Below are 26816 nucleotides of genomic sequence, written 5' to 3' on the forward strand. Positions count from 1 at the left end.
AAGGGAAAGAAAAAAAGGGGAAGACTTGTGCAGCTGTGGCAGTACAGAGCTCAGTCCTGATGGGTCCCCAAAATACAGGACAGATTTGAACGTATGTTGACAAGCTTAAATATAGACAACATCCCTGCCTCCCCTTTTTAAGTTATAATTATTTAAAGCTGCCTTAAAAAATAATTTAGAACTGTGATCTTCTTGACAAGAATCACTGTGTTTTGTGGTAATACAGATTATTTAGCAGCCCCCAGTAGGCACAGGGCTCTTAAAGAAGCAAAATATTAATGTAAGCTGTCACTGAAATGGGCAATGAAGAAGTAACAAAATTTTAGGGCAGTTTACTAGTGATGATAGTATTAAACCTGTTAAAGAAAAAAATAGTTCTATGATCTCAAATCCTTCATAATAGACTGTCTTCAAAGATCTTGGAAACAAAAACCAGCTAAGAATTGAACAGTTTGAAAGAAAGCATCATTAATTTTCTGATGTACATAACTAATTCTTAGCATCTAGGCACCACTGTGAAGCAAGTCTGCCTCTGATCTTCAGTTCCATGAAAGAAAAATACCTCATTTCTACGCATTATTAGAAGTTAGTAGCATGCAAATAGATTAAAAAACCCCTAAACATCTGTTGTGCAGATGAGTACTGTTGCATTTGCCTTAGAAACATACTATCACAGAAAAAAAGTTTTTGCTATTTTTATTCTACTTAATCATAATTTAAAATGGTTTCGAATGAGGTACCATAAGGCTCAGGCTTGGAGGCTCAGAACTACGTATGCTGGTTCAGGCTGTTCTCAGAGGAAACAGAATATCACTGCCTCAATACAGTGAGGAGTGCAGCTATGTAAATCTTGTCATTTGAGCTGGATTAATCTCAAATCTTTAATTCATAATAGTTTTTTGACATTACAAATGCAATTATGTTATGGCGGAGATCATCTCAGAAATACGATGAGACAGTCCCTGGGTGGTTCATAACCCACCAGACTTCTGAATTAAGGAAGGTCAAACCATAATTTGCAAGTCAGTCATTTCCTTTTCTGAGATTTCTACTACTTAAATATAATTTAAAAACAGCTGTGAGCAGTAAACTGATAAATATGAAATGTCTCAGCAACAAATATGATATACAAAAGAATTTTTTCAAACACGCCTCTCTAGAACTTTAAACTAGAAAGACAGGTAACAACCACCACCACAATTTTAAGAATGGATACCTTAAGTATAGCTCTTAAATCTTTACTTGCATTGTAAATAAATTTCTTAAATTATAAAAATAAATTATTGTTACTGAATGTTTTAAATTTGTGCTAAGTGCACAATAAAACACTGAAATCTAACTAAATACTCTTCCTCCCCCCCTGGTCCCCAAATTTAGCCTCCATTCCAAATGGAAAGCATAACACATAGATAAAAGAGCACCATCAAAGCGAAAATATTTTTTTGGATTAAGAAAAATATCATATGGCATTTTTACAGCTTCTAGACAAGATTTTTTTCAGCTAGGCTTCCATTTCATGTACAGGGAAACAATCTATTATTTGAAGGAAATAATCAAGATTGCAACAGTTTGAAACAGACAACTTTGCGGGCAAGCCTGTGCCAGTAAAATATCAAGGATATTCTCTGCATATTTGTGAAAACCACACCTTAGATAATAGGAACCGGTGACAAGATCCAGATGAAAAGACTGATTTCCCTAAGCATGTTAATTTTTATGTATGCATGTATTTTAATATGAAACATGAAAGTCTTATTATTTTAATTTCTCGCAGGACCACAACTGAGAAATATTCTACCATGAGCTGCAAAGTGAGAACAAAGAATAAGAATACCTACGTAAGACCTGCTTAGAAAAGCTTGAATGTAGTCACATTGCTCACTAATGGCTTGACAACTGATATAAAACATTCAAAACCAGGTAGAAACACTTAGGCGTGTGCTTTTGAAAGGATGTTAAGTCCCAAGCTAATGTGAAATTAAGGCCATTCCTAGCGGCAGGCATGCGGTAAGAAAAGCAGGCCTAAAGTCGATCATCACCCAAGAAAGAGCTACAGGCAAGTTAAGATACCTGCCCCACTTACAGATAAATCATGATGAAAGACAGAAGCACAGATTCCTTTTACATATGCCTAGAAGTGGAGACAGAAAGGGGCATGTGGCCGTAAGTGGAGAGCAGGTGAGCTGGCACAGCCACTGAAAGAAAAGTTTGTGAAACTCCTGTCTAAATTTAATTTGTGGTAAGGAACTGATAAAGCTGAATGCAGACGTTAAGTCAAGTGACTTTCTGCTGTTGAAAGTACAAATCAGACAGTAAAATCTGTCAGATTGACAGAACCAAACAGAAGAATACAGAAAAAAAGCCGGGGTCTCCATAAAGGATGAAGTTTCTCACTAAAGATTTACATCCTCTTAATAGAACAAGAGATACCATTATTTGTACTCCAAAGAACACTGAAGAATAACCTAAGCAGCCTTTATTGATGCCTACAATATGAGAGAAATCAGCATCAGAAAGAGTTCCCCTTCCTTCAGTTATGAAAAATGGAAAGAGAAATATAAATCGCTTGACCTGTTCCACAAGAACAGAATGTGCAATTTGCCATGAGAATGGAAGCAGAAACAGTAACTTTTTTAGAATTATAAAGTGCCCAGAGCTGTTGGCTCAAAAGCACAGAGCTAGGAAGACAAAGTCTGTTTATACATCCTGATTCTGGAAAAGATGTATCTTCACACTGTAGGAAAAAAAATCAAAAGTTACCTGGGCTTCAATAAAAAAATGTGGATTAAAAAGAAGGCATGGCTATTTAAAAAAGATTTTCTGTATCTGGGTTTGAAGAAATCTATGACAAAGGCTGACTGACATCTTGCTTATATGATATTAGAAATCTTTTATCAGCTGTAAGAGAGTATGGACCAGCAGAAGTACACAGTGACAAATATGCAGTAAAAAAAAACACGAGAGGGAATGAAATTGGGCTGCACTCACTCTGCGGGGCTCCTGAGAGTTATGTTTTGGCACTCACAAACACACACCTTGGGGAAAAAGAAAGCTGATGCGTGATCTGAGAATCAATTAAAGTTTGGTACTAAAGGAAAGGAAGGTAAGAGAGGATGCAGATGAGTGTGGAACCACCAGAGTGTTGTGGTCTGGAGGGTCTGAACAGTGTTCAGACATGGGTCTGAACAAGAGAAATGAATAAAAGCAGCGGCGTGAAATAAAGAGTTTAGCAGGGACCGTGGCAAATGCAGGTTAGGCGCTCCTTTAACATAGGCGTAGGCGGCTATAGTGGATCACACATGAAGCACAAATCAGTGCTATACTGCTGTGAAAACACAAGTGAGTATCATGATCTACAAAAAGCAGGGGGATAGCTGACATTGGAAGAGAGTGCCATGACAGTAGCATAATTTTCTTTATGGAAGCTAAGCAGTCATGAGAAATGGTTACACACCCTGCCTGTCCCATCCGGCTCCCTGAAAAAGCACGCTGCCTGTGCTTCCGTGAGAGTGGGAAAAAAGGTAGAAAGCTGCAAGGAAAACATAGCTGGTCTGGCTTATTAAAGTGAGTAATATAAAAAATAATGTTGACAAAAATCACGCATTGAGGAAAAACAAACAAAGTGAGCGTTTAGATGAGAAAACAAAGTCAGCGAGCTGAAAGCTGGCAATCCAATAAAAAAGAAAAAGAAATAACAGATGGAGGAGATATGAAAACTGAGGTAATTCAAGATGATATCTTATGCAGTGAAAGGAGAAGATGGCGAGAGATGTGTCTCAAGAGCAGCTTTATTTTATCAAGGTACACTGCACCAATCAAAACATTGTTGAGTCGTAACCTGGTTAGGAACCTGATAAAAATGTGTGGAGTACATTTTAATTATTGCTCAGTTACAAAAACTTCAGTATTTGATTTGACTAGCAGTGAAATAATTTCTGTTTTCTTTTCTAGCTTTTTAATAAGACACCTTATTAAAAAAAATCCTTGCAAACAACAAAAGTGATTAAAAATGCCAACTAACTTCTACACTGGGACCTCAATCTAGGCTCTATTTGTAGTATTTCAAAGAAGTGATTTTCTCTTAAAATGGTCCATTAGAAATGTTCCCAGTTCACAGGGAGGTAGCACATATCCCTGTACAAATACAGACAGGTACAGGTCTATAAATCATACATTTCTATATACTTGTATTTGTTAAAAATGTAACTTGAGCTTCCAAACATTTTCTTCTGATTTATTTTAAAATACCTAATTATATATTTTAAATAACTAGGAAGTAAACTTTGTTAACGAGGACTCCATAAACTTCCTTTGCTAGATTACACGCCCAAGAGCACCATCATGTTTCATATTACATCGAGACCACAAAGCATGACACCACCTCCACTTCCACTAAAGGGCAAATCCGTCAAGCTGTGATGTCGTGGTGCGTGCATGTGAATGCAAAACGGTGCTCTTAAAATCTTGGGCTTCCCATATAAAACGATTTCCATTCAGATACATCCATGTAATTAGCTGTTGATAATTAGAACCTGAAGGCTGCCAACTGCTTTCAGAAACACCCAGTATGCTAGGGAACACTCAAGATTCAAGGCCATTTTAAAGAGCAGAGAATCTTTTCTTTTTCATGTTCACTATAGGAAACACCAGGAAAAAAAAAATTCATGATAAGAAAATGCTGTCCTTAAAATATGGCAAAAATCTTATTTGTATTCAATTAATATCTAGTTGTCAAATGAATACAAGGAAGAAGGAATTTAAAAAATTAATAGAATTTCTAGCATCTACCAAATGTTTACCTACATTTGAAACAAAACTTCAGATAAGTTGCTATGATTTAGCACCACTCTGTAAAGCCCTGCAAACAAATGTTTAGACTTCTGAAATGCTTTAAAATAATGAAAACATTTCTATTAATCTCAAATCTTGCTGAAACCATGTCTTTAAGGCACAAAAGTGTAATTACAGGAAAACAAAAGGACACCGCTAACAAAAGGATAAACAGTGAATAAATGTGGCAATATATTTGGCTTGAAATCTGAAGGAGGTGTCGAATCATCTACCCAAGAATACATGCAAACAACAGCCCAGTCATCTCACACCACCTTAAATCTTCTCCTCGATTCTGGAACCAGAATCTGCACTTTTTGAATGTAGATAACTGAATATTCTAGTATAAGACACTTCACAAAAATTTGGCAGAACCCCCCCCCCCAACCCACCACTAGTGTTAGCATATAAACAGCAGAAGAAGGCAACCTAAGGCACAGTACAGATGCCTCTGTGAATGAAAGCATCTTTCCAGAGCTCAACACCAAAATGTGGAATTGCCTCAGTATAATTAACCTGCTCTGTGATGGCCAGACTACAGAAATACTTTATTTACAAGTTACGTCATCACAGGCTGTGTTGATTGACATCTATCCTTTTCTGTCCAATATCAACCAAAGCTCTGCTTAAGGCAGTAAACCCTTAACAGAAGAGGGGATTCTAAAAAGGATATGTACTTGTCAATATTTTCAGAAGTGCTAGGCAGGCCTGGGAAAACTACGATCTTGGCTTAAGCAGAAAGACAGAAACCTGCCTGAAAAGCTGAAAAATTTAACCATTTCCTCAGGACTGAGAACAAACAGGAATGCATGAGTTTTTCAGTTTTTGAAGAAATCAAATTAAAAAGAGATAACAAAAAAACCTGAATAAATGATGACACACCCACCGCCACCCCACCCCCCCCTTATGTATAAGATGGGGTATATAAATCCTACACAAAGGCTTAATGATCATGACAGTAAACTACAGGAATTTCCTTGCAGTTAAGGAAATGAAAGACTTCAGAGCTGAGTTCTTCAAAACTGTTCAAAGAAGCAAAAGTAAAAACCTTATCTCAGAACCCTCAAAAGAACATGAGGAACAGCATTCCCCAAGGCAACATGTAAATGACCACAGTTTAAAACAGCACCCAAAAATGTATGCACCTCACACTAGATCACATGACAGGAGAGAAAGACAAGGGAAGGACAGACTATATAATTGCATTTGGCAAGTGGAATTCCAGAGTGTAAACCAAGATAGAGTATCAGGCTGGTATTAGGGCTGCTGTTGTTGCATTAAGGGGAATGAGGCAGAGACCATTAAGTTCATTAAATGAGTCAGGATTTATTATGCATGCATAGTCAACAATCTGTCAAGTCTACCTTTCTGCTTTTATAATTCTGCATTAAAAATGGCCCACTTAGTGAGAATCATCATTCATTTCAATATTGTTTCTACATTTTCTATTCATTTTCTTACTTTGCTTTATGGATGTCTGTGAAAAAGTAACTTCTTGTCTGGCAATTACAGTTATGAAAAGTTCTGTCTGCTTACTCTGCACCATAGGTGAAACTTATTCTGAAGCCAAGTAACCTTCTGGTGAAAAGCCGTTGTGAAAAGAGCTAAGACATGGCTGTTGAAAAGGATTCCTCAAAATCAACAGATATAACGACTGCTGCACTATGGTTCTTTTGCATTTGACCTAACCCAATATTTTAAATTTGTTCCACATTAGGAGTGTAGAATGTGCTCCTTCATGAAAGAGAAAGCTTAAGAGACTTGCTGAAAACAATCTTTTTTGTCACTGGATCTCTGGTGTGAGACTAATGTCTTCCACAGTAGTAGCAATTCAACATTGTGTAGCCTCATGGCTACGGGACTACACTACCATAAGCCAATAAGCAACAATACTGGAATAATAATGCCATACTAAAATGGATGTGTAAAAAGATATTCATAAAATTTTCCCTCCCAATTTTAAGAAAATTTACGGTAACAGAAGTCAAGTTTAAGAAAAGTTTTGTCTGTTGTCATATTAATATAGATGTTATTTTACATGCACAATCAAGAGACAAATTGGACTCATAAAAATACCAAGTTTTCATAGTTGGATTCCTAACTCTTGTAGTCAACTTTAAAATGATTACAAAGATTAGCAAATCTTCATTTTAAGTACTGAACTAACTTGATCTCATGAAGATAACATTTAAAAGCAGCTTTCAAATATAATGAAAAATTAAAATTGAAAATACAATTCTTTGCCAGCAAATACAATAGATTTTCTTCTAAAACTCCAGTCTACTTGAAGAAAAGCCAAATTATAAGGGAGAAAATGGAAAGGTTCCGTTTAGATGAAGAAAATACCCTAGCTTCAAGTGATCGGAGTTGATTTTTAAAACCTTTTCTACGTGAACTCCCACCCTGATACGAAGGGTAAGCAGGCAGGTATGTCACGTCATCACAGCACGCAGTACTGCCTGCTACTGTAGTAGGTCCACAGCCTCCCTTGCATCTGTGATACATCCACACCCTCTGAAGCAGATTTTTAAAATATTCAGTACATTGTAAGTTCCTAAAATGGGGTCTTTTATTGTGTCCCATTTTATTGTTGGATAATAGTTTCACTTATTTTAGTGTGGCTCTCTTGAAGCCTTTTTGGATCTAGTTTGGCCAAGTCCAAGCACATGAATGTGGTCTTCAGTGTTATAATGAAAAAAACCTGAACCACCCTCATGGAAAGAAACAGAAATACTTTCCTAAAAACATACTTAGGTAATTTTCTTTGCCACCACAGACAGTAATAATGCTTCAGTGTTGCTAAAGAAATGAAAACATCCAGAACATAGATTTACAGTAAAAGGGAACTGCCCCTCAACAGATCAAATGCATTGCTGAAGCAACAGTTCAGAAGTCAAGTAGTAACAAACAGCACACGGACCAATGTATCTACCATCCACCTTATCTTGAATAAAACAGGCAATATGAAAAAGTGATTGAATCTCTTCTGTTGCTACAGTGAGCACATGGCTGGTTCTAGTTGCTTGATACCACCTTGAGCTGTAAGAACTCAATGGCTTTATTCCCACTTGCACATTCTAACAAAAATTGAGTATACATGAAAATCCAGTAATAATGTTCTGCCTACCTGCCACAATGCTTCACAATAAAACAGTATCACACCATCTCTCTCTTTCAAGAATATTCGGTAAGACACCAAGATCAGTAAAACTTGAAGAAAAACTTTAAATATTGTCCATAAATGTGTATAGAAGAACGTTTCAAGCATGACAACAGAACAATGATGTAATTTATGATACCACATGAACAAAAATACAGTCCAAAGAACATATGAATGAATAATGATGTTTTCATGTGCATTAAACTTCCAGATGCAGGAATTATGTTTGAAAACACATGCACACACAGCTAGAAATCACGTTCCTTCTTTTTAGCCAGTAGCTATACTCTAGACTAAAAATGTTTATATGATTTCCTTGGCTAGTGCAGACAGTACACAAGGTTGAATCAACATGCCAAAATAAGACATCCTTCTCTATATCAGACAATCCCCTGATAATGCAACAGTACCCCTAAAAAAGATTTGGGGTTACAAGCACAGAGAAAATTCCAGAATTGCAATTATTTCTCTTTTAACATTCCCTTTATCAATGAATTTCTGTCATACCCTTTCTAAAGACAACGACTGATATGAAAAACTATGAGTAAAAGGCAAAATAACAAAAATTGTAAATGAAATAATGTAAAATATCAAAAGAGTTATCAGAGTTCCTAAAGATCCAAAACTAAAGGAGGAAAGTTATCAGGTAAATAAAATTGAGTCCCAATTAAAACTAACAGTTAATAGGTCTTACATTGCCATAGCAAGAAAAAGTTTAAAGATAAATACGATTCGAATGCAAAGTTTTCTCAACTACATTCAAAATTATGAAACAAAAGTATGAGAGAGCTCTTTCTTCGTTTGCAAAAAAGAAACAGGTAGATGTTACCCTTTTCTTTTCTAGTTCTGCTTTTTTGCAGCAATCTTGTGCCAAGGTTTGAACTTCTTAAAACCAAGTTTTTTTATGCTGAGTTTGGCCCCAACTCAGTGAATTAAAATACAAAGTAATAGTCTAGAGATAAAAAATGCTGTACTTTGGAACAGCAGGGTTACACTGAATGAGTTTAATATGAAGAATTATATAAAGCACAAAAGAAATAAAGTATACAAGAGCCATAATATTGTTTATATTACAACTTAAATTAACTTTTCAGTTTATTATCAGGGATAGTTCTCTACAATATAGAACACAAAGCGGGACATAAGATTTTGCTCTGGTATTTTGAATAGGTTCTTTTATTCTTCGGGCAATATAATCAAATTAGCTAATACAGTATTGTTTCTACAAATGAATACTTCTGCAGTAAATTAATTCCTACTGCAGAACTTTTTACTTGGTGAGTATTTCACACCTTATTTTATTGAAGTGAGTTGAGATTTCTGTTTAAGGAAATCTCTTCACCCAACAGAAGAAATATTTCAAAAGTATACCCTTTTTGTAAGTAATATAATGGCCTTTCTGAGATCACAGTTGTATTACAAAGTATTATAAATATCTAGCTGTAAAATTGATTTAATTTCACACTGGCCTAAAAAGATTCCAATCCAATGCATTTAGCACAGTAACTGTATAGTATAGTTGTCTAGAATAATTTTGCATTTTAAATTGTTCCGTAAGGATTCAATGCGCAAACCCTTTAGAGTCAGCAGATTTCATTTGGCATTGAATGGATACTAAAACGGATCTCTCCATGAATACTTCTCAGAAGTACACAGTACAATTTTTTACTGTATAATTGTAAAACCATTACAGATTTATATTAGAAACAGCTCAATGACAATTTTTTTAAACAACTGTATGTTAATACACTAAATTTCTGCTTCATTTTATAATTTACCCTTCCTCACAATACGAGAAACTACGCAGTGGAATTAAATTCTGTTCCTTTTCAAATCAGTAACCAGTTGCGACTGACTTCAGACATGTCAGAACTTGATCTGTTGTCCGCCTGAACTACATTACTTAGGTCCTTTTCTTTTATCTTGGTGTGTTACTGCCATAATTGAATGTAGCACACCTATTGTAGCTGAAAGATCCGTGTAAAATATTATATACATTTTATAATTGCACTCTCTGTGTTATTCTGATACTATATAATGTTTAATTTCATGATTTCTCTGAAATTAAAATGAGTATCATGCAATAAAAAAAAAAAAATCCCAAGTGCTTAGATGTTTGACTTCTCCAATTCTTCAAGATTGCAATTTTAAGATGAAGGGGGGAACAGGAACTTACCTACTTGGTACTTTGGGTAATAAGTTGTCATTTGTCCACTACTGCATGATTGTCTCTTATGCCTTTTTCTTATATTTGAATCAGTGGTCTCCCATTGTGGACTTTTTCTTTTGTTTATTCTGATAAGAACTTCAGAACTACCAGCAGGATTATCGTCATGGTTTACACCACTACTTAATTTTCTGCTGTGAAACTGGTCATCCAGCCTTTCAGTCACTTTAGAAGAATCAGATCCTTTAGATGTTTCCATTTCATTTTCTTGTTTCTTTAATGCATTTTGCTTAGTAGAATGGGATCTTAAAAGAGGATGTCTTTTTTCTTCCATATAGGCCTGATTGCTTTTACTTTCAACAGCTTCAGGAGAATAAATGACATTATTTAATTTAAATGAATTGTGCTGCTCAATATGGTTGATTTTTCTCAGAAATATTCTACAATCTTTAAAGGTTTTGGCTTTCCAAGCATTTTGAAACAGTTTATCTTGGCTTTGTTCTTTTCTAACATTTTGTTGGCAACAAATTGTTCCATTTGTCTCTGCATGTGACTTAAGTATATTTGCTAAACCAGGATGTGGGTTAAAGTCAGAAGATCCCATCATCTGTTGAACAAATGCATCTCTGGCTTCATTTGCAGTTGGCAAGAGGCTACTCTGAGATTCTACCAAAGTCTGAGTGGGCTGGATTTCTACTGTATTTTTTTCCTGGAGCTTGGGCATTTCATCATTGGTTTCCCCACTTGTACTTTTAAACAACTGGCTTTGGCAAAAGAACTGCAAATTTTTCTTTTTTGATTTCCAGCCTCCGGGAGCCTGATTATAGAGCTTTTTTGTTTGTCCCCACCTATCATGCTGTAACTTCTTAAATTCATTTCTTTTTAATCTGGCTAATGTGAAATTACTTTTCATGCTTAAAACCGGAGACCTCACCATGTTATGTAATATTTGCAATTTCCCTGCTGGTTTTGAAGGAGAGGATAGTGCAAACTTTTTAAAGTGCTTTCTGAAAGGGCAAGTACTAAGATCAGACTGTTTAGTTTCCATCTTTATCTCTCTAGTACTAACTACTTCTAAAGGATTGCGAGCATTTGCCTTTCTCACTAGAGAGAGAGACTGTGTTTCTGTAGTTTGCATAAACCAGGTGCAGAGTTCATTCATATTACACTTTTTCTGAAAAAGCATTTTTATAGGTGATGTTTCAAGTTCTACAAGGCAGGAGTCTAAAGGGTTTGACATTTCAGTATTACAGTCTTGTTCAACGGGATCCCTTTTTTCACATACACATTTATCAAATTCACTTCCCCCCACTCGCAACCAGGTATTAGTTATCTGTTCAAATCTATTATTTAGTTCTTCCAACAAAGTGTCACTTGAAGTGGAAGTAGCCCACCACCTGAGAGAGGGATTCGATGAAAAAATGGGATCTGATGATATTTCATTAATGGGCCCAAATTCACCATCCTTAAGATCCTTTTTTGCATTTCCTGAATTTCTCAGTTCTGAGGTATCTTTGGATGCTGTGCTTTGATTTGATTGCCTATGTTTTTCCTTTCGATCTTTAGCTTTTTTCAAATGGAGTTTGTAAGATTTATGTAGTAAGGCACTTCTACAAGTAAATGCACTAGAAGATGCTAATGAATGTAAAAAATGCAGCGAAGGTTTTCTGTCTCTAGCAGAATGTCTCAACGGAATTTCGCGTTTTCTTGACGCTGTTGTAATAACATTGTTTGATCCATCCTCTCTAGAATCTTTCTGCATGCTCTTTACTTGACCCATAGTATTGCACAGTTGATTTTTTCTCTCTTGTGGTATGTTTTTTTCTAACACATTCTGCTGTTGTAAAGGAGGCAAACAGTTGCTAATACTCACTTTTCTTTCCTGAGGTGAAACTCTATTAACAGTCACGGATATGCCGGAGATTTTTACTTTTGCTGGCCTACCAGGTTTTCGAATGGTGGTTAACGGTTTCTTAATTGGCCGTATAATATTGCTGCAAGGATGTGGTGATGCTAGGTTACTCTTGATGGGTCTGACATAGTCATAACCAGAGACCTCGTTTTCAGCAGAAGAATTCTGTAAGGCTTTCACTATTTCAGTTAAAGTATTTTCAGTTTCTGCATTGTGCCTCGCTTTGCTGTGGTCACTGGCAAAATTAGAATCAATGTGTTGTGTGGGCAGAATGCTGATTACATTCAGATTACCTTCAGAAACATGTCTCTTCGTTCTTCTTGACCTTCCGAAAACCACTGTCACAGTAATATTTTTGTTGCTGTTAACTTCTTCCGTTACTGCTGTACCAGATTTGGTGCTTTTACCATCACTGCTAAGTTCAGGTCTAGGTTTTGTGCTTTCAGTCATGTCAACTTTTGGTTTTGGAGGCCGTCCAATAGGTCTCTTAACCTGCTTAACAACTTGAGGACCTATTTTCTTTGGTCTACCAGGTTTTCTTTTTAGGACCAATTCACTGCTACTGCTTGATTTCTCCACGACTTCATCATTTTCTTTCGAGTCATTTAAATTAGTTTGACCAACTGGACAAGAGCTTGTAATTGTTTCCGCATAAACACAACTTGACTCCTTCTTGCTATCATTTTCACTGTAATCACAATCCTTGAAACAGATTGCATCAGAAAGATCTCCTGTGGCCTGTCTGGCTAACAAGGTGTTTGCATGCCCCTGAAACAAACAAATATCTGTGCTTCCTTTAGAAGATGCAGCTGCAGATGTCAAAGTATATTTGACTCCTTCACTACTGTTAACCTCTGAGACAAACATAAGCTTAATAGGACTAGAGTAGTTTAAGGGAGATGAGACCTCTCCAGCTTCAGAAGTTATATGCAAGTCCCCATTATTGGAAGTTGAACTGGATGAATCAAAGGTCAGAGATTTCAAAAGGCTGTCATTAATTTCTTGATCTATAACCATTTCTTGCTTGTTTGTTGTCACACACACAGTTTTGATTTTACTGCTGCTTGGCACATGTGAATGCGGAAGGAAACTTTGTCCTGTGCATCCCATTTCACTCAGAGTAAAAGGTAAGCCTCTTCTAGCAGCTGGGTTCATAACTTGTTCATAAGCAAGATCTTTTAATTTTTGGCTTATTTTGTAACTATCCAGCAATGAGGTGTTAGTCTTTCTGGCTAAGTTTATTGTATCTTCTAAACGCTCTACAACAACTTGCAGATTGGTGTCTCTCACAATTTTGCTTATATTTATGCCACTGCGTGTTTCAGCATGAACGTCTTCATTTATTTTCATTCTTTCCAAACTTTCTAAAGACTTTTTTGCATTGGATGACTTCCTAAACACAATATTGTTTGTTACATACACAGAATACCATCCGGGAGGCACAATGTTACGTTTAGTTCTTCCCAAGATTCCACTACTCTCATCCTTTAGAGGAATCTGATCAGTCTCTTTCAAGGTTGCACAATCTCCTTGTGTTTTTGCGAGTCTTGCCTGGCTGGCTGCAACAGCAGTGTTTTCTGAAAGAACCAGAAAGCTGGAGCTAGTTTGAAAATCAGTAAGAGGTAGTTTGAAAGCCTCTGTTTGGTGTACTGGAAAGCACATTGGTTTGGTTTGGCAATTCATGCACGGTTTTCCTTCAAGATGTTGCAAAGCCTCATCTTCTATCACAGTAAAACCGTGTCTTTTATTTGCGTACATTCTATCAATTTTTTTTGTAGATTTCTTTGCATTTCTCTCAGAAATTGACTTTTTTCTTACAAGAGTTTCATCAAGGCTTGCAAGCTCCCTCTTGATTTGCAAAGACTGTCGTCGAATGAATGGTGAATCAGGAGAATTATACATTGCAAATAAAGTTTCCTGACGCTTGCGAAATCTTGTTTGGATAATTTTATTTTCCATTTGTTTATCATGTTGGTGAAGTAATTCCATAAAGCTGTAATCACTTGCCTTAGCATTATGCAAAATAGAGGTTATGAAGTCTCCTAATTTGACATCATTTTCTGGTGCCCTGTCACTGCTAGAAAGTTTTACAAGATTTGTTGCTATATCTGTAGTGTCTATTGATTTTAACTTTTCATTAATACGGTCCATTAAATCTTGAAAAATGGTAGAATGTTCACCTTTCTCAGCCTTCTCAGAATTTATATAATAATTGTTGCTTTCTTGGTCTGTTGATAGCCATGTTCCCTCTGAATATTCGGTCTTTTTTCCTCTACATGTTTTACCTTCACGTTCAAACTCTCCATTGCTTCCTTCAGCTGGCAAGAGGGATGGAGGCTGGTTGATGGATATTTCAAGCTTGTTATTGTCTAAAGTTGGAAAATCTATAACTGATTCTTCTGATGATTCAAATTCTTTACTCTGTACAGGTGACAGTGGAGGTGGTGATGGGCTGCGAGACCTATTTGAATTTTTAATGCTGTTCAAGAGATCACTGTCCTTAGTTGAATAGGCACATGCTGCTGCTTTCAAAGAACGTCTGTTATAATTTTGCAATTGTTCAGCACAATACTTATGAGAACTACATGCTTTGTTCACCATTGTCTTAATACATCCAATCGATACAGCTTGGCATGACAAAGGATGGAAATCTTTAATACAAACAGACAGAGGTGGTAAACAAGTGTTTGGGCTTTGATTTTGTAAACAGCACCTTTTTGTCGGCATATGTCCATTGCAATTGCAAAATGAAACGTGAACATCCTCTTCAGTAAGGGAACTGGGAGTTTCAGAGTGGACCAAATGTGTTTGCTTGCAACTGCAAACTACAGGGACATTTTCATCTTGTATTAAAAATCTTAACATAGCCAAAGTCTGTTGCCAGTGATATGAACAAAAAGACTCCAAAACTTTGTTTAATGCTGATTTTCCTTTTTCCAAATTAGCTGTTTCCTCTGAATTTGCATCAGCTGTTGAGCTTGAACTGAAAATGAAAACAAATCAAAACAAAATATAAATTACAGTAAAACACTGTATCTAATGTTTGTTATAATGGTTAAATTCAAGCCTAAAAACTTGAAGTTTGCAAAACAGTTCTGTTCTATTTGCACTATTCAGTCATACTTGCACATGTCACTAGCAATGATGTGCATCTTATCTATAGCAGTGATAGTCCTACCATAAGGAAAAAATCAGGAAGAAATTAAGGGACAAAAATAGTAGTTTGAAACATAGCTTCTTGTATCTAAATGTAATTACAATAATGTTAACTTTCTGATATTTCAAACTACCTTAGTCATTAATGAAGGAAAACCTACCCAGAACCTGGGGAGCTTAATGTTACTCCCATTTCACAAACTGAGGCACAGAGAGGGTAAATAACTTGCCTAAGGTTGTGGCAGAGGCAAGAATGGATCCATCTCTCCTGAATCCCACCCTAAGGTATTCATATACCAAAGTGTATTGAATGCTCTTCAGGATGCTCTTAAAGATCCTTTTAAAAACATTTAATTTATGTATTTATTTTTAAAGAACACTTAATAGGCTAACAGAAAATGGAAAAAATAGCCCCTTGCTACCGTTACTGTGCTTTGCAGATAAAAGCTTCCCTTCTAGTTTTTAAATAAATTGCAGTGGTGCATCACAGGCTCTTCATTGCAATATGTCACACACATACACACACACATGCGTGCACACACACACATGGATTCCTTCATTAAACAGAAACAGAGATAATCACCACTGGAATAAATAACTCCTGTGATAAAGGTTAATATCCTTTAAATTTCAAATGCAGGGCAGGCCTATATCTAAATAAGACTTCTGAGCAGTTGTTCTCAAAGGTATTAACTCAAAATAAAATCACTTATAAAATATTACCTTAACTATTTAATTAATTTCTTATAAATTATTAAAACTAATGTCACTACTTACCTAATCAATCATTTATATTGAAAAGCTGAAAATTTTCCATGGTAGAAATTAATACAGATATTTCTTCAATTAAATACAAAATCCTTATGCTGGATAGCAACTATCAGCAGATAGTTTACATCTAATTCAAATGTTTTACTGAAACCAATTGCATGACCAGAAAATGTTAGAAAAATTCTGTTTTAGAAAAGTATGAATTGTTTAAACATATCACCAAACTCTGAACATGACACGTAACTTTTTGACCTACTATACCACCTACCTCCTGTAATTTTTTGCATTTAAGCCTGTACTTTGGAAAAATTTCATTTTGATTGGGTTTACAACTGTATTGATCAAGAAACAAACATATTTAAAATTTAATGTGCTGTATTTATATAAAGTTACCTATTCCTTAACTAGCTTATACCCAGTGCTATTAGCATCAGTAATAACTTTCAGCTTCAGGTTTCTTACTGGAAGTTATACATATAAATCTATATTCTTACTGTCCTGCATGGATTTTAAAGTTTAGAGCTTAAAACCAGCCAACTATGCTTAATAATTCCTCATGTTTTTTCCTTCTCCGGTAATTAGTATGAAACGCTATATATACAAAATCAAGCATCTAGATGATACTAACTCATAAAAGCATAAGATAATTGTGATGGTACTAGTTGAAATTGCAATTATGTTTAAACTGAAACAATTGAACTCTCAAAAAGAAAAAAACCCTCTTTGCACTTGTAATCTGAAGTAAACCCAGCATTTTTCAAGGGCATGTCATTGTCAGGATTCAACTGTTTTTGAAACGCCACTTTACTGAGAAGAGTCTGAGCATTACTCAGTCCGACAAACTCAGGAGTCACAAGGTGTTGAAATGTACCATGACCCTTGTGAAAACAAAGCTTGTTCTCAATTCTAATACAATTATGGATAAAAACTAACCGCCCTCCCCACCACCATGACTTTAATTAATGTCTTGAAAGGTCAGATAGAAAAAAAATGAACACAGCACTAGGTCTTCAATATTTTGTTTGTAAATCACAGATAAATTTGTGAAGTACTAATTTGCTAGAAAGATGGCTATAGTACAGTCTTTTTAGAGTGAATCTCTAGATATGTATCTTCCTGTCTGTCTAGACTTGCAAGGTATGTCTGATGGGGTTTCACTGGAGAGCTTTAACTGTAGACGATCTGTATCCATAACTGCTATTTGAAACATGCGCACTGGTAGAAGAAACTTCCAGAGCCCTAAAGCCTTCTCAGAATCAATAACCAAAATTTCCAAAGGCCTCATAACTACTTTGAATTTGCTATGTGGAGATCAACCTGTTGTATAAAGTAATATCCTGGTTATCACAGACACACTGGACATTCTTCTAATACAATTTCTTTCCTGATTATGTACCCTTGTGTAACGTTATAATCTGCTTTCCCTGAGCGTGTGTTAGTTTCTAAAGCTGACAGATAACTTAACTTCATCTATTCTACTGTAATAGTACTCACCTCCAAATGATCTTCCAAGTTGTGAAAACACATCGACCCCTTACTTGGTCACCATTTGGGAACAGAGCTTACTACGCAAACAAATGAAAACATTAAAGCAACACATTTTCTTTAAATTGCCTCTCTGTAGAGATGTCCATATATTTAAACAAACTAATATTTAGTAGTTTTCAATGCAATTATGGAATTATATTTCAGTTTCCTGAAATTCCTTCCTATAGCCCTTTAAATTTGTGTTGTCACACAGTAGTGTAGACTATCCTCAAGATAAAAGGCTTAAACAATAATTTCATAGAGGGAAGAGCTATGACTTTCACAGTTGCATATACTCCTTCACAGAAGAGTCTTACACTTCCTACAAATCACACGCAGAAGATGGCTAGAGAGAGTGGGCAGGAAATGGAGGGGTTGAGAGGTCAGAGGATCAATACGAGCTGCTCCCCCAGTACCTTTTGTGCACAGTATCTCTGAAGACAAAAGTTAAGCATGGAATGACATTATTTCCCTGATGGAGGGCAGGGGCAGTTAATACCATGGAGTGGGGATTGACTGGAGTCCAAAACTGGCACAAAGGCAGAGATGTGATAAGGTTAAGTGCTAGCCTTTCAGCATATTATTTTATGTATAAAAAATTAACCTTTGCCTCCTCCACAAATCCAAAAAAAAACCTATCTGGAAAGAGCTCTATCAGAGGACTGGCAAAAGTTGTCCTTCCCTAGCGTTCTATCCCCTGTTGCCTCAGCCACAGACAAGATAGATCGATCTAGCAACTTCTTTGCAGACTGGGAACAGGAACAAAACTGCGAACAGAACATACTTTCAAGTACTCATATAAACAGCATAGAACTATTATGGAAACATAAATTTGTCTTATAGAAACGTTTGTTTTCTGACTTCACTAAGTAAATAAATCCCTCAAAAGAACTATATATTGTCTTTAATATATAACAGACAATTTTTAGCTGCAAACTAAAGGATCTAATTGTTACAAAATTAGTTTTCTGAATTTCTCATGAGTAATGCATCAGTTCTGAGAAATCATCATTCCTTAAAGCTACTATTTCTGATATGTAAAAATTCTCATAGCAAATTAGTTATTATGTGCTTGATTTGTACAGTTCTTGATCTTATGCCACTGCTTAATAAACTTGTGCCTCGGGAGTAAGTCAAATGAGTCAGTGTACAGGTTTTTGTTTCTTTCTTTTTTTTTTTTACTGAATGAGCAAATCAATCACACATCAGTGTTGTAAATTTATGTGCAAAAGCATTGAAGTGCTTTACTACAAATTACAACGTAGAAACACGTTAACTAAACAATTAAATTCATACAATCAGATTTAGGAATATAACAACACAAAGAAGAAACAGAATTACAGTACATTTACAACACAAGACAAATACATGGAATTCATTAGAAAATATTGTAATAAATAATTAATGAATTATAGTGCAATTGATTTATGCATAAATATAACTAATTGCCTAAAAATCAGTTGTTAACAAAAATCTGTCAAAAATCAAGGCAGCCACAGAGTTTTACTAAATTACTGCGACAATGGAAATACTGCAATTAAAAAACAAATACAAGTATTTGTACTGTAAACAACTAAAAAAATCAGTCTCACTAAAGTTAATATACAATTTAATATAAAATTGTCATTAGCTACCAGAAATGGTTTAAACAGCTTTACTGAGCAGTAGTTCTAAAAACAGAGGCACTGTTTTTTAATATAAAATACTTGAGAAACATTCAAATAAGTAGAAAGCATGTAGGGCTTGCTTTCGCCTTCATTTAAAATTCTGCTGAAACAGGAATTTTCAGAAATTGTCAATTACTAAGTAGTGACTGGTAACTGAATTTATAAAACAGTTCAAAATGTGTAATTTAAATGACATTTAATGGAATAGATAGGGGTTGGGGAAGGAGAATCTACACATTTCCCTGCCTTTCCTTAGTTGTGTAATCAAAGGTTAGCCTAATAATTAGAAACAAATAATTCTGTTCCTTTAAACACTTACAGGTTGAGTATCATCTATAAACTATCAAAAAATATTTTAATATACTATTTCTGACCAAAAAATAAATACAAGTACTAAAATGTTGAAAATTAATTAGAATATTACATACAAAACTACTGAGTACTGTTAAGTCAATAGTAAAATGATCCCTGATTTTATGAATCCTGTTAATTTTTTGGTCAGGTCATCTTTTAAATGATATAAAAAGAGTACTGTAACTTGCCTTCAATATAAACTTCTGACTCAAATTTATAACATTGTCTGAGGAGTAGAAAACATCAGTATGGTACAAATATTAGGCAATGTACTGAAGCCCAAAAGTTTTGCAAGTAAAACTGTATAAAGACAGATCTTGAAACACTTAAGTTTTTTTCAACTTCATTTTTCGGTGGGGATATATTCACAAATTAATCCTTCTGGCCCTCACAAAATATGGCTTAATTCTTTTAAAATGAAAGATGACCCTGACATCTGCTGTTTTATGACCTCCTTGTTATCAGATATAGTTCTGCTTAAAAAAAGGATTCATTCTGTATTATGCAAGTAAACCTTAAGCACTGAAGAAGATTCAGTATAGATCTGAGAGACCAAAGAACTGAGTCACTGGTTGTGCAGTTTCAAAGGATTATTCTGTTTTAAAATGGAAGTTGTTATTTTTTAATAGTGTTAATGGGCTAGATTTTGCCATCAATATTGCAGTATGCTCTCCACTGAATTTAATGGCAAGTTTATCTGTAAGTCAAATTACCTGATGTGGCCCATATGTATCTAATGTCCCATTTAATTTATATAATTAAACTATACACATGCAAATTTAAAGTGGGGAAAAAAATGAATGCATGTGCACCAAATGTATAAAAGTTGGAGAAAAGTATTTTTCTATGCCAAATTAGATGCATACAGAAAAAATTACATTTTGAGAGGAAAAGGGCATTGATGTTCAGTATTGAATGTATTAAGCAAGCCCCCATTCTTCATATGTAGACATATACTTTGTGATACTACACAAAAAAATCAAGTATGATATAAAGTCCAATGTGAATACTTTGAAATTCATGTAAAAACTGCAATATGAAGGTAATTGGTCTCCCTTAAATTCTATTAAAAGTTACGTATTTAAAGTGAACTGCCTAACTTCTAACTACCAAATTTATAAAGAATTTATATTATTGAAAGTTCAAAACAGCTTCACTGTTTAATATTTGTATTTCTATCAAGACCCTGAACTGCAAATTTGGTTATTAGCAAAATGATAATGTAACTTGGTATTCATATCGATAAACTGAAAATGTTTTGAAATGTCACAGCAGCAAATACATTACAGTTACAGTGAGGTTTTTCAATAGGAGTGTGACACAATCCTTAAATAAATTTTAAGTAGTCATAACATCAACTAACCAGCACTTTTAAACAAAAAACCCAAACAAACCCAAACCATTCTCAAGCTCATTCTGTGCACATTATGAACATGCTCTAAGTTGCATTCCAACTTTCTTTTTAAACCTTACAAGTTACCTTATGTCAAACTAAAAAGGAAAATTATGTTAAAGTTTAAATTATTTTATGCTCTTAGTATTCCATCTTATTTCATATTTAATAATTCTATAACTACAGTAATTTCTCAGGTTTCATAAGTGTACACTTTGTAAACACCAATTTCTTTCTAAACCAACAACAAAATTTCCTTAAAATGATAAAAAATGCAGTTTATGCCTGCTAAACACACATTTTTAGTAATGAAATGTTTTTCTTACTTGTATTGGATATTTAAGTAACGATGAACTTTTTTTCTTTCACAGAATGTACTATATCCTACTAATACTTCACAAATCCACTTCCTTGTAAGGAACTAGCTTTTTAAAAAAATCCCTTAATTTGTATAATCTGAGTTACTTACAATTTATTGCAAGTATTCTGTGAAGTATAAAAGTCTGCTAACCCTTGGTTATGTATTTCCATAATAAGATGGATTATTGAATGGGTAGAGTGGTTCTTCACCAATTAAAAATTATGCTTCACATGACAAATACTTGTTTTCCCAAAACATCTTTATGCTATTGACTACTAAATAAAACCTGAATCTTTTCACCTATTTATACAAGGATTATATTAAATACACACTATCAGAATTAAGTGAGCAACTCTATAATTCTGTCCACAGTGAAAACCCTGAATAAAACTATTTTTCAAAAGGCATGTATGTGGTTTTTGAACTGTATAATTTCACGTCTTCTGTCAGAGTGAGCATATGTATTTCTCACACAGTGTGTGTATACAGACATACATACACACACACAAAACAACTCGCTAACAATTACTCTACACAGGCTTGCTACTATTTTTGCAGCTGCCAGTCCCTGAATCTGTCATATTAAATAAGCCAGTATCTGGTAATCGGAGTTTCTTCTTCGGCGGAGTCTTCAATGTTCCAGATCTTTCTTTTACTTTATATTCTAAAGTGCTGTGAGGTACCCCATAAATTCCTTGTGCTTTGGAAACACTCATTTTCCCACTCATTACCATTGCAATTGCTTCTTCCATTATTTCATGATCATACTGCCGATAGCGGCCACGTTTTTTTCTTGGTTGCTTATTATCTTTACGATCCAAACTATCTTCTGTATTTTCTGAGGTTCCATCTACTGTCCCATTCTTAGCATTAAGACACAAAGGAGAGAGGTCCCCATGCAGAAAGTAGGAGTCAACACTTGAGTGAGTTACAGGTCCAGAACATTCAATTTTGTTCTGTTTAGGGAGTATATTTTTCAATTTTTGAAGAGCTGATCCTTCTAAGACTGAGGAGGTTTTAGAAACGTGGTACATAACATCCAGAAGACCAGCAGTATCAGACTGTGGTTTGGACACAGAACTTATTCTTAGCTGAGGAATTTTTAATTGTACAGTAGGACTTGCAGTTTCATATTGTAGATTTTCACTTTTTTCTTTAAATTGAGTGACCATTCTCTGTAGAGTTAACTGGTGGAGGTAACTGGAAGCTGTTGGGAATTTTAATTCTGAGGTTTCAAGTAGACTGAGTTTACTTTTTTCTGTGCGCTCTGCTTGAGCTCTTGCCCACAAGGCTACTTTTTGTAGGACTGCACAAGTTTCTTTACTGTCTTTAAATGAATAACTATCATTGAAATCTCGAGTTTTGTTTTTAAAAGGTGCAGGCTTTCCTGCTGGTAAGGCTTCTAAGTGGAGAAGTAAAGTTTTTTGAGGTATGCCATAAAGTATGCCTGCTTTATTTATGTCCAGTGCTCCAGACTGAATGTCTTTCAAAGCTTTTGAGAGCAAACCATCTGCAAACTCAGCACTTCTTTCCACATAGTCCTCTCTGTGTCTGTGTAGTCTCCTGGATGGATGGAATGAAACGATGGTAAACTGATGTATGAGAGACTCTCACACAGCTATGGAAGGGAAGGGTCCACTCCTTTATTATACTCCTTGCTTCGGTAACATCACTGCTTCTGATACTTTTAAGCCTTTGAGATGTGGTAGTTAAATGATTATCCTAGCAAAATGTTACAGTTCTGGTAGGACAGTGCATCAAAAATCATACGGTGGCTTCTACAGCAGCCCTTCCAAGAACTTTATAGCCTAGCTCAGTATTTGATAATATTCTCATGTGCTTGCTATATTCCCTCGTTCACATGCTTGCGGAGCAACACTGTTATAATTTTAATTATACAATTAACGTTCCATTAAATACCCAAATCCTGAAGGAGTTTTTGTTAGTAGAAACGTGACGTTACCGCTAAACAAGTAATAAAAGAGTCAACCCCCTCATAGAAAATTTGCAGCAATAAGTACATAACTACGCACAAACATCCCAGACTTACACAAAACTAGGCTTTCTACAACAGTAAGATAAAGTGCTGCAGTTAACAATCAAGTCCACTTTGGCAAAATAAGACATAGATATAAAAACTTCTAACCACTATTTACAGCTCTCTAATTACAAAGTCATATTCATTTTAAAACTTCTTCATATCAGCGAATTAATAAAATGCAATTTTACATCATTCAACAAATACTGCTATTGTAGTCCTATTTGTAATAAGTTATTTGGTAAGACGTACAGGTGACAAAAAGGGTCCTGCTATGGCTAGTGGATGGGAAGATGCCAAGATCATAACAAAATCCAACAAAACAATGTGTTTCACCAGTTTTGTGGTAGCTTTCAGCAGATGCAATAACGTTTTTGTTGCTGAATAAAGAAATTTAACCATTTGCCACCACACACCATAGTCAGAACCATGATGTAAGTAGAAGTATGATGATTAAGAGCTCTCTCTCGCGCTTGCTCTCTCTCTTATTAAGAAATATTATATATAATAGTCCTTTAACTTGTTCATGTTAGTTGAAGAATATTTTAAATCTAAATATTAACATGGTCATTTTTGTCCAAAATTGAAGTTCCCTAAATAAACTCTGAAATAATGTATTTACATTTTCTTCTACTATCCTATTACTTTTAATGTGTTATGTAATCAATTTTCAGTTCATTTTTTAGTAACATGAACTAAAGTTTGGTGATTGTTCTGATAACTTTTCTTTAAACAGAAAAAAAGGAAAAAGACAAATGAAACATATGATATATACATAGACACACACTTATGAGTGACAAAAATTCTTTTGAAAGCAAAATAGGAACCACATGTGTGTGTCAGTATATACAAATATGTTATGAACATAAAACCTGACTTCAGAGAAGAGAAACCTGGATTGTCTTTTACATAAGCCAGAGAGAATCCTAAACGTTGCTTACCCAGACACTGAGTTTTCAGAACACAACGGATCATATTTCGGTTCTTCCAACCTTGCGCTTTTCTTTGTAGAGAGATCTAGCACTCCATCCCCTGCAAAGAACAAGTAGTGATGATAGCAGTTGCTTAAGGATGATCTCAGAAATTTTGTTAGCAAATGTTTGTACCTACAGTGCAATTTTTAAACAGTTACTTTATCTTGTAAAATTTCTGACATCTTATTTCTTTAACAATGTCAGCTGTCAGCAAATGGTTTTACATATCTGATTGGTAACAAAACTTTTTAAAATTAAGAAACAATAAAAAATAAACCCATTCAGAAATAATAAAATTTAAAAGAATCTGCCTTAAACAGAAACATGTGACTGCTTTCCTAAAAATTACGTATGCGTATATATTGTACTGTTTACTTTCAAGGCAACCAAAGCAATGCACTTGGTATTATTATTATGATTATTATTATTCATATATTCATATTTACACATGGTAAACAAACAAGCCTGATAGTTATGCCAATTTTAACTTCAGTAAGTCATAGGCTTAAAGGCTAATTCAGGCTCCTAGGGTTCTCAGGAGGTCTCTAGACCAACCTCCTGCTTAGAGCAGGGTCAGCTATGAGACCAGACCAGGTTACTAGATGAGAAAGTAGTACCCCAGTAACTGGGAAGAGAGCTCTAGCCCAATATAGAGTTTTAAGCATATGAGACATATGTCATTAAAATTTCTAATAGTTTGTTTATACGTATTCCCCCTGCTGCCCCCACACATATGTAATAATGAAACTAGACAAATGGAAAGACCTAAACGGGGGTGGGAGTCCTCTCTGTTAAGTCACTGGCAAATGTTAAATTCAAGATTTATAGTTGGCTGTTGAAATCTATGAAGTATTGAAATAGAAAACCGTATTTTTTTAAAAATCAAATATTTAAGAACACCAAAAATTAAAGAAACTAATCAGTACCTAAATACTCCTTCTAGTTTAAGCTTTTGGGTTTTTTTTAAAAAATCACATTTAAATTATAGATAAATCCCCTAAGTATATTTAATTTCATACCTTTCTTCCTTGGTTCAGTTTCAAACTTCATCTGTTTTGTGTGCCTGAGCTCTGTGATCCAATTTTGAGTTTCACATGTAGCTCAACATTCAACTCTACAAGCAACCTTATGCTAGCCCTTTTTGCATTAGTGTCATTTTCACATTACTGCGTATTACTTCTAAAACATCAATCAACGGTATATTTTTTCCCACAGCCTCATATGCAGACATCAAGCATTGGCTGAATAGTCCAAACGCCAACACTCAAGTAAGAAGTCAGAAAAGTCGTTAGGGTAACTCTCCTTTATATCAATACTGCAAAAAAATAAGAGTTTTATGCAATAATGAAATCCAGCTATTTTTTTTGGACGGATTTTAACAGTTTTTTACCGTTTTTCCTCAACTATTTTGTATTATTTGAAGAAGGGTAAAGAGAGGAAAAGTAGCATCGTAAGTCAGCATAAGGGGGAAAAAATATTTATAAATATGCCACATGTCAAAGATGCTCCTTTTCTCCTGAATATGTTCCTTTCAAAGCCTTCCTTAATCCTAAGGAAGTTAAAGGAAGGACTAGTTAATGTTATTCAATCTTTCTGATGCAGTGAAATTCCCGAAGGAAAAGCCAATTAAAAACACTACAGGAATAGTCTACATGGACTATTTTGCCTACCCAGCTCTGAAGCATCCCAAATACCCAAGCTAGCAACGCCCCCGAGTCCTGTACAAGAGATTTCATCTGCTATGTTCTGTCAGCCATACAAAGTACATCTCCCTTTCTTAAGTGCTTGTGTGTTCCCTTGCACAACTGTTTCTCCATCTTCAGTTGATATTCATAGGCACTAAGATAAAAAAAGTTTAGAAGAGGTCACTGGATAAAGTCACAGGAGAAAAAGCTCCTTCAAAGTTCAGAACTCATCACGTTATGAAGAGCTAACCATCTCTCTCTAGTCAATCTACAAAATGAAGCTAACGCCCTGCCCCCATCCCTGCCAACTCTCACAAGATTCTATAACAAAACCTAACCAGAATAATTTTACTTTCCAATCTTTCAGAATTGGTTTTGACAACACAAGGCCACCGATAAGTTGAAAAATTACTAAAGAACACTGTATCGAAAATGCAGACTCCTGAAGCAAAAAATCAGATACATTTTGGGCCTCTAACGAGTAAGCAGAACTGGAGATTCATTTCAGTTTCAAGACAGTTGGTTCCTCCAACACAGCAAATGTATTCATTAATATATGATGCCTCCCTAAGTCAATTCTTCATGGGAAAATGATCCTCAGTAAAACAACTGAGAGAACCATGAAAGAAATTTGATATGCATAAAAAAATACTAGATAAAGTCACCACACACCAGACTTTAATTCAGTGATTTCACTCAAATTAAAAAAAAAAGCCAAAACACAAACCAAACAACACAAAACCCCCAAAATTGATGCAGAAAGGGCTGCTAATCCAAAAAAAATTTATTCAAAATACACAGTAGCTCCTGGTTTTGGTAGA

The 26816-nt window shown here is 35.0% G+C and overlaps 1 protein-coding gene across 1 annotated transcript in view; it reads right to left on the reverse strand.

Moving 5' to 3' along the window:
- Positions 1-21686: 21686 nt before the first annotated feature.
- LCORL (ligand dependent nuclear receptor corepressor like) overlaps positions 21687-26816 on the reverse strand; it is a 28672-nt gene continuing 23542 nt past the window's right edge. The window contains exons 5-6 of the mRNA XM_009648033.2: positions 24278-24368; positions 21687-22861 (exon numbers count right to left, since the gene is read on the reverse strand). Of these exons, the coding sequence (XP_009646328.2) occupies positions 21829-22861; positions 24278-24368 (1124 nt within the window). The 3' untranslated portion in view covers positions 21687-21828. The remainder of the gene's footprint in view (positions 22862-24277; positions 24369-26816) is intronic.

Source organism: Egretta garzetta, unplaced genomic scaffold, assembly GCF_000687185.1.
Source record: "Egretta garzetta isolate BGI_Z169 unplaced genomic scaffold, ASM68718v1 scaffold151, whole genome shotgun sequence".
Classification (NCBI taxonomy): Eukaryota; Metazoa; Chordata; class Aves; order Pelecaniformes; family Ardeidae; genus Egretta; species Egretta garzetta.